The 7,982-nt window shown below is 36.3% G+C and overlaps 3 protein-coding genes across 3 annotated transcripts; all 3 read right to left on the bottom strand.

Moving 5' to 3' along the window:
• Nucleotides 1-483: 483 nt before the first annotated feature.
• Nucleotides 484-1,506, bottom strand: LOC112459585. Its single transcript, XM_025023764.1, has one exon. The coding sequence runs from the start codon at nt 1,504-1,506 to the stop codon at nt 484-486; it is 1,023 nt and encodes a 340-aa protein (XP_024879532.1).
• Nucleotide 1,507: 1 nt separating this feature from the next.
• LOC112459584 lies at nt 1,508-2,929 on the bottom strand. The gene has a single exon (XM_025023763.1). It carries the CDS (start codon nt 2,927-2,929, stop codon nt 1,508-1,510), a length of 1,422 nt encoding a protein of 473 aa, XP_024879531.1.
• An 86-nt stretch (nt 2,930-3,015) lies between these two features.
• LOC112459586 lies at nt 3,016-7,423 on the bottom strand. The gene is made up of 7 exons (XM_025023765.1): nt 7,357-7,423; nt 5,990-6,147; nt 5,152-5,244; nt 4,645-4,915; nt 4,358-4,536; nt 3,989-4,154; nt 3,016-3,725 (listed from the first exon to the last, which is right to left on the bottom strand). The coding sequence occupies exons 1-7, from the start codon at nt 7,421-7,423 to the stop codon at nt 3,451-3,453; spliced, it is 1,209 nt and encodes a 402-aa protein (XP_024879533.1). The 3' UTR covers nt 3,016-3,450.
• Between the last annotated feature and the right edge of the window lie 559 nt (nt 7,424-7,982).

Raw genomic sequence — 7,982 nt, 5'->3', positions numbered from 1 at the left:
GTGAGAAACTGAAACAGAAGATGTAAATTATACAAGTTCGAATCTCAGTCAAAAACCATTCCTTTTTTAATGTTACATTGAATATCCACCCACCCACATCCAAAAGCAACAATACATATAATAAAAACAACACATAATATACAAGCTAAATTTCTTAAGACCTAACACCTTTCCTCCTTTACGGGTAATAAAAATTTAAAACTTGCATCTTTTATCCAACCCATTTATTAATGATACGTTTATTACACAAGTTTATACATTTTATCATATAAAATCAAATACAAAAGATATCTTAAATTTACATACAATAAAAGATAAAAAATTAAAATTTGCATCTTTTATCCAAAATAAATAATACATTTATTATACAAAGGTTGCGGTTCTTTTGGCGTTACAAATGTTTTGAAGCATTCTTTTTCTCTTTCTTCTCAATGAAGAGAAAAAGAGAGGAAGAACGCTTCCAAGCATTTGTAGTATCAAAGTCTAATCCAAAGGATATCTTAAAGTTACATACAATTGCAGTGGCGAGGGTAATATTGTTAATGTATTAGGCAAAGGAGCAACAAGATCCTGATAGGATAAAACATTTTTTTCGTCAGTTCTTAACACTTCATAAGCATAGTAATGCTCATTGAATGTCAATGTCTTGAACAAGCGGCAAATAAAATACACTTGATTGTCCATGACATAAATATTTTCAACTTCAGCAAACTTCGGTAAATAGTCATTCTCCTCTGATAATTCAACAGTTACATTGTAGGAAGGTTTGAAAAAAATCCCGTCAATTTTTACCCAAGACACAGCAATAAGATTGTTTTCTGCAGGCAGAGTATCCCATATACCGCGAAGAGCTGAAATTTCCTCATCAGAGACAGTTTTTCTTTTACCCCATACAAATCTGTTAAACTTTTGTTGCTTCAGAAAAACCTCGTTTAGCATCAATTGATTTTTTAATGCTATAGTTTTGCAAATATTTACTCTGCCAGCAACAGTATGCGCTGCCATCTTCGCGAATCTGTGCCTCGCTTCAAACCTGAATGTCGACAAGTTCGCGAGAGGACCAAACTTTTTCATCATTCGGGGGTAGTGAATCATGAAATGGAACTTAGGCTTTAATGTGTAATTCGAGAGCTTCAGATATTGCCGGTTAATTTCTTCAATATCATAAGCCAACGCGTCACATGAGTCAGAGTAAACCCTACGATTTACCAACCTGTCATTGATCCGCCTGAGCAACAAGAAAAAATTCCATACAGGGTGATCCTCAGGCACATACGAGCCAACAATTAATCCGAAATATCGCACTAATGTCAACATTTGAGAAGCAGACGTCTTATATTTAACTTGCTGACCCTCAATGGAGATGGTGGCAGATGGCTTTGAGATGCTATCACAACCGTAATCAAATGCATTTAACTTGGTTCTCAGCAAAGGCAAAGGTATAAGTTTGTAGGTTTTAATAAGGGAGAAAAGTATAAATTTCATAGAATATTGGCAAACTCCCATATCAATCATGCAAAATATCAGTGGACACATTTTCGAAAATGTTAAACCCCTCGACTTCTAACAAACAACATTTCTCCTTTATACCCGTCTTAGACAAATCACATATTGCGACATCAGATGCATAAGAGTCCATGTTTCTCAACAAGTTAACATCTTCCCTCATTAATTTTTGAAGGCCGTCTTTATCTATACGACATATCCTACAAGGATATTTGGAAGAGAACGATTCTGTGAAACCAAGAATTCCGGATAGAGCCAAGTTATCTCCAACGAAAGCACACAAGTGAAATTTTATCACACCATTGTACGTCTCTGTTTCAACGATGATGCCATTTTTAGAAAGGTCATTTAAGCAATCAATGACCTTACTAAAAATAACAGCATTACCGAATTTAACCCTATCGGATGAATGAAACAGAGCAAAAAGAAATATGTTTTTTAAATTACTTACAAAGTGTGGAGGCAGAAAAGGTAACGATGCATAAACTGCACCCAGCTTATGAACACCGGCTTGGGCTCCTAATGGGTTCCCAATTTCGAAATCGTCCCAGTATATAACAATTGGAAAATGCAAGCCTACCTCGTTTTTGAACGTCTTTCTCATTGATGTCCAAACAGAACCTTGAACAATATTCTTAATGCCTGATTCACCACTGGTCTGATTCATTAGAACCTGGTAATCTAACGTCTCCTTGAGAACGTTGGGTAAAGAGAAAAAATTTTTTAACACTGTACCTAACTCTACAACCTGCATTGTGCACTTAACAGGGACTGTTGAAAATCCGAAAATCGTTCGCTTTCCCTCCAACCTTTCGCCAATGGTGACTTCAGTGGATTGGACAAGAGTCCCTACTTGTTGGTAGTAACCGAGGCGCCGAAAATCCGACGCAAAACTTTGCAAGGAATCGGGAATAAGAAGGTCCGATGGTTTAACAAGGCTTGCCACCTGGTGGTAAATGTCCGGAGACAACAGTTCTTTCAACTTCATGAAAATTGCCTCCTCGAGATCAATCGACAATATATTATGCAGTTCGTCTACAACTAGCTGGACCACATTCCTGGGTATTAACACATTTCCATAAAGAGAGGACAAGAACAGGGATATTTGAGTTTGAAGAAAATCAAAAGCCAGAACAACACTTTCTTGTGGAGAGGAAGGTGAAGAGAAAGGTAAATGTAAATCATTATTGACAATATCGACACTTAAATCTGGAAAACTAGTGGTATCGGGATCACTTCTCTCGGTATTCACTTTATGAGCTTTTTGTAAATGCTTTCTGAGACTGCGAAGGGTGCCGTAGTGCCGCAAACATTTTGCCTGACCACAATAATAACCTCTGTCGGAGGGACAAAACTTTCGGATGTGGTTAATAAGCTTTAAGCAATCAGAGTAATTTTTTTTGCACGAAAAGCAAACAAACATTTTTAAAGGAACTTATTATAACTCTTATTATAACTTATCTTATTATAACTTATCTTATTATAACTTGTTATATAACTGCTCTTATCTTATTATAATTGAGTGAGATGGGCGTTTGGGTCCAATAGAAAATCCTCTGGTAAAGAATCATTAACCTCCAGCGAGGAAGCTTGAAAAAGGGGTTGTGTTTCGAAAGGAAACAATTGGTTGTTCGATGACAATGGGCGGGATAGTGTGTCGGAAAGGGACTGCTGACTTTGAGTAATGACAGCTGAGGCAGAGATTGAAGATGACGGCCCAGCTACTGGCTCCTTATTACTAACACCCAAATCTGTCAGGAGTTGAGAAATACCTGCTGTTACCCTTTTCCTGTCTCCAATGTCGTAGAAAGCTAATGACAATACCTTCCAAACAGACTTGGCTTTCAAGGGAAACTCTGCTTGCAGAGCGTAAATTATCTTAAAGGCTACGTCAATTGCCTCAATCAGTGAATTAAATTTGTAAAATGTTTCATCGACGACAACCTATGCAGAGTTAATCACTTTCCATTCCCCCGTGGCAAATACACACGGCTGAAATGTTTCACCTCCTGATTGGAGAGCCTCCTTCCTTAGGTTTACTGCTTCCTGAATGTGCGCGTCGTTGTGTATCAGTGTTACGAAGTGATCCCTGATCTCAACGTTTGTCGGCTTCGTTGCCGTCTTTTTAGCGCCGCTCTTCCCGCCTACGTTCCCGGGCGGCGGGGTAATAAGGGGCAGTAGGAGGATAAGTGCATCATTCCGAATTGTCGGGTCCTCCCCTGAAAAGAAACACAAACAAAATAAGTAACACAAGTTTCGAAGTATTAGTGTAGTAGCAGAAATATGGTTGAAGTGAAAACTGCACAAAATGTTAAAAAACACAAAGTAAAAATGGATTTTAAGGCAAAGTGTAACCAACAAGCATTAGAAAAAATATGGAAAGGTATCGTTTTAAAAATGATTAATATTCCAAAAAATTAAGATTGATTCAGGGTGGTAAAAATGCCTCTTAATTAAGCACATCAAGAATCATGTGACTCACCTTTTGCACTCTCCAGAACGCGCTCGTAGCTTTCCTTCAGCTTTTTATCGGAGAGTTTCACTAACTTGAGTTTGGCTAATTTTATTATTTTATCTTTTGCCAGAGCAATATTGGCGAAGAGATTGTTCTCCTTTCCGGGAAACTCTCTGGTGAAATCGTCTAAGAGCTGTAAAAAGAAAAAAATTTTTAAACTATTGTGTTAACTTCGTTTAACAAACACAAGCACTATGTTCACATCATGTAAAGTCCAATTTCCATAAGATTGGAGTTCAGTGATATATTATGCTTGTGTTTACTAAATGCTGTCTTAAGTCAACAAAATTACCGTGCTTCTACCGCAATATTAATGTCTGTACAACAAATACTTACCAGTCTGTATCCTTCCTGAATTCGCAGAGCTGGAAATTTCAGGAAATAGTTGAATATTCCCTCATCGGCAAGAATACTCTTCCGCTCTTTTTCTGTGGCTCGCCAAAAATCCTCCACCGGTTTCCAGGGGTGGACGTTGGTTTCTAAAAAGTTTAAGGCTGTCCTGGTCTCTTCTGTGTCTGAAAACGATGCGAGAATTATAAGTTTAAACAATTAGGACAATTCCAAGTTAATTAACTAGTACCTCTAGCCTAGCAGGACTGATGTCATAAGTTATGTATACTCACATGACGTAGGGTCCGGAGCCTCTGCTCTCTTCAAAGAACTCCTACCCGACGTGGGTGTTGATTTGCTGGAAGACCGGCTGGAAGACGCCGATCTTGATGAAGGCGGCAACACGCCACTCTTTCGAAACTTATCCCTTTTCTTTACATAGGCTTTATAGAGAGGCCCTGATAAGTTTCTCTGGTGTTGAAATGGCGTCTTCGGCAAAAACGTCAGAAAGAAAGACGCAGGAGACGTTCCTGGGAATATCTCGCACAGCTCGTTGGCCAGGCGCTGGAACACGTTGGATTGAATAAGTCTTGAAGGCTCTTCTTCTAAAATGCCATCGATTACCAAAACGTTGGCATTTTTTCTGTCCTCCTCAACAATCTCTTGCTCCTTAGCTTTCGCCAAAAGCGATCTCCCTAATTGGGTTTTTAGAAGATAATCGCGACACTGGAAAGAGAGAAATTACATTAAAAATGCTTGCCGAGTGGATTACAACAGCATCGCTTAAATCAGATACTTACAATGCCGGGAGGAAATTCTTCAGGTACGCTTGTTCTTTGTACCCCTGAGACCGAGGGCTCGTTCCTTTCTGCCTCTTCGAGGAGGTTACTAAGCTATTGGAAAATGCAGGGAAAGATTAATTGAAACGTTACAATGAATAGAAATTGAAAAAAAAGAGCCAGATAGGAAAACATCAAACATAGTGTTATTAATTCAAATCAACAAATTTTATGAACTGTATTAATGAGTAACTGTTAATGAGTAGGGAATATGTTTCCACGACTTGAAATAAAAATCTACTATCCGGTGAAAACAACCTAGTCAAAATGATGTCAAAGTGACATCAAATTGATGAAGATTATGATGTCAAAATGAATGAGTTATGTACCACGAGTCGCAATGAAGCCTTGAGAATCAGATTTTGTCAGTAAGTGTATGATAATGTCTCATCCGGAAACTCCGGATCCCAAAAACCTTTAAAAAGATTATATTTATTATATGTAATATGTAAAAAAAATATGATAAAAAAATAAAATATTAAATCTTAATATTTAAATTAAAATATTAAAATTAAAATTAATAATAAAATATACACCAGAAGGTGTATTTGCATCTGAATCAGTGAAAAATGGCTACAAAATCACAATTAATCGATGAATTAAAATATGTTTACAGAACTTAGTAAAAATTATAAAAGTGAGCGAATTCACCACGTGTTTACCAATAAAATTATAAATATTACCAATAAAATTATAAATAATAGTAAATCATTATTTTGACTAGGTAACGAGGTTACACCATTCCTACCCAAAGCTTTACATGCATATTAGTAAATGAGTAAATAAAGAAGCTACTAACAGATGCATTTTGATCTGCAGGCAAATCAGCACTGTTTATATCTGCCTTCCATGACTCGAGTAAATTTCGAAATCTACTTCTCATCCCAATATTTGGAATGAGTTGAATTATTTCGTTTTCGTTTAAGCCTCTCAGAGTGCGAGCATCAATAGTTTCCTCTAAATATAAAATAAAATAAACATATTAGTGCTGCGAATGTGTAAGATTGTGCTTTTTTTTAAGTAAAAATTTTTTTTATTTATGTAGAGGATTTTTGTTTTTGAAAATTTGTGAGTGATAGAGACATCAGCGATTCCTAGAAATAAGGGTGTTATTTTGAAAAAAGTTGCTCGGCACAATTATTAAATAAAAAAAATCAGAAACTTTTATAAAAACATTGCGAAGAGTAGTTAGAGAGTTTAGAGAGTATGGTCGGAGAAACTTGAAATTTTTCGGAAATGCTGACATGCGATCCTGTGCAATATGTATATTTCTAAAAGAGATATAGTATTTAATTTTCCAAAAATTTTACCCTAAGACTTTCAACAATGGGCAGTTTTCCATATAATATTTACTTAAAAATAATTTACAAATGTATCATGCGAGTTTCAACGCAGTCTCAGCTTCTTCCATACTCCACTAAATTCCAAACTCTTTGTTATTTTGCATGCAAAGACATTCTTATATATGTATTAAAACCTTGTCAAAAATTTTCACATAAAGATACATTTGTAAGCACTTTAAGATAGTTAGTCCGTGAATCGCAATTCATAAGAAAAAAATATAATATTAATAATTTGAAAATTTTACTGTATGTTAATAAATGTGGTATCTACACGTCTGTACAAATTAAAAGTAATTGACTGTCCCGAACGCGAGATAATCGCTATCAAAGATTGTATTTTTTTTTCCACGGAGTTGCGCCGTGCTCCGATACGTGGGGCAGCATCGACGCGTGATCGACCAGTGCGCGGGGCGGCGTGATCGACAACCCCGTGCAGATCGAATTGGTACCACGAGACTGACAGCAGGCACGTAGCAGTTAGCCTCACGGCCCGATTACATCGAGAATATGTTCGATCCTTAACAACCTCGATTTTCGCGATTATTTGACATACTCTAGAAAAATTTTTACTGGTGTGATCGGTTTAATCTGTAATCACGATTAAGGAATCCGTAACACTGATTACAGATTAAGCATACCTATTTCTGAATTCAGAAATTGATAATTCAGAAATAGGTATGTTTAATCTGAAACCACGGTTACCAAATTTTCTCAAAGAAGCGACTGCATCATTTATAAAAAAAAAAAAATAACCGTAGGTAATCTTAGTTAAATTTTAATTAATAAAACAAAAATACAAAAGTTTTTTTGGTTAACCACTTACCTTCAAATCGTGGGATAAAATCAGCGAATCCCCACGCAGTCAATAAATCCTTCGTATATTGATCCATATATCACAGGCCACGTAACACAAATCACAAATATAATATGCGATATAAACAAGCTCGACAATGACCTGTTCGCGAGAAAACGATATAACAAACGAAACTCGACGATGAGTTCGCGAAAAGAAACGCGTAAAATCAATCTTCTGGAAGTAAACAACACTGCGCGTATGTTGCTTCCTCAAGATCAAAAGAAGAACTAACAGCCACAGCGAGACATTGACTGCCTAACGGCAGAGTAAGGAACTTATAATTTTAAAATAGATATATTGATAATCTGAAATCAGGAATTGATAATTCCGAAATAGGTATGCTTAATCTAAAATCACGGTTACGGATGCAGTAACCGTGATTTCAGATTAAGCTTAATTCAGAAACAGGTATGCTTAATCTAAAATCACGGTTACTGAATCCGTATGGAGTTTTCAGATTAAACATACCTATTTCTGAATTATCAATTCCTGATTTCAAATTACCGACATATCGATAGATAACGGATCACTGATTTTTGAATTGTTAAGTTGAAAACAGAGTTGTAACTCAAACTTTTCTATAAAACAAATTT

This window comes from Temnothorax curvispinosus, unplaced genomic scaffold (assembly GCF_003070985.1).
Source record: "Temnothorax curvispinosus isolate PA1 unplaced genomic scaffold, ASM307098v1 QBEX01009962.1, whole genome shotgun sequence".
Classification (NCBI taxonomy): Eukaryota; Metazoa; Arthropoda; class Insecta; order Hymenoptera; family Formicidae; genus Temnothorax; species Temnothorax curvispinosus.
This window is presented reverse-complemented; position numbering and strand designations above follow the sequence as displayed.

What these genes read in the sequence shown, in the direction of transcription:
- LOC112459585 (XM_025023764.1), bottom strand. Translation starts at nt 1,506, where the DNA reads ATGGGAGTTTGCCAATATTCTATGAAATTTATACTTTTCTCCCTTATT.
- LOC112459584 (XM_025023763.1), bottom strand. Translation starts at nt 2,929, where the DNA reads ATGTTTGTTTGCTTTTCGTGCAAAAAAAATTACTCTGATTGCTTAAAG.
- LOC112459586 (XM_025023765.1), bottom strand. Translation starts at nt 7,423, where the DNA reads ATGGATCAATATACGAAGGATTTATTGACTGCGTGGGGATTCGCTGAT. An exon ending in CTGCAGATCAAAATGCATCT is followed by an intron (nt 5,245 to 5,989) that starts GTTAGTAGCTTC and finishes ATTTTCCAATAG; the next exon opens with CTTAGTAACCTCCTCGAAGA. An exon ending in AAGAATTTCCTCCCGGCATT is followed by an intron (nt 4,916 to 5,151) that starts GTAAGTATCTGA and finishes AACGTGTTCCAG; the next exon opens with CGCCTGGCCAACGAGCTGTG.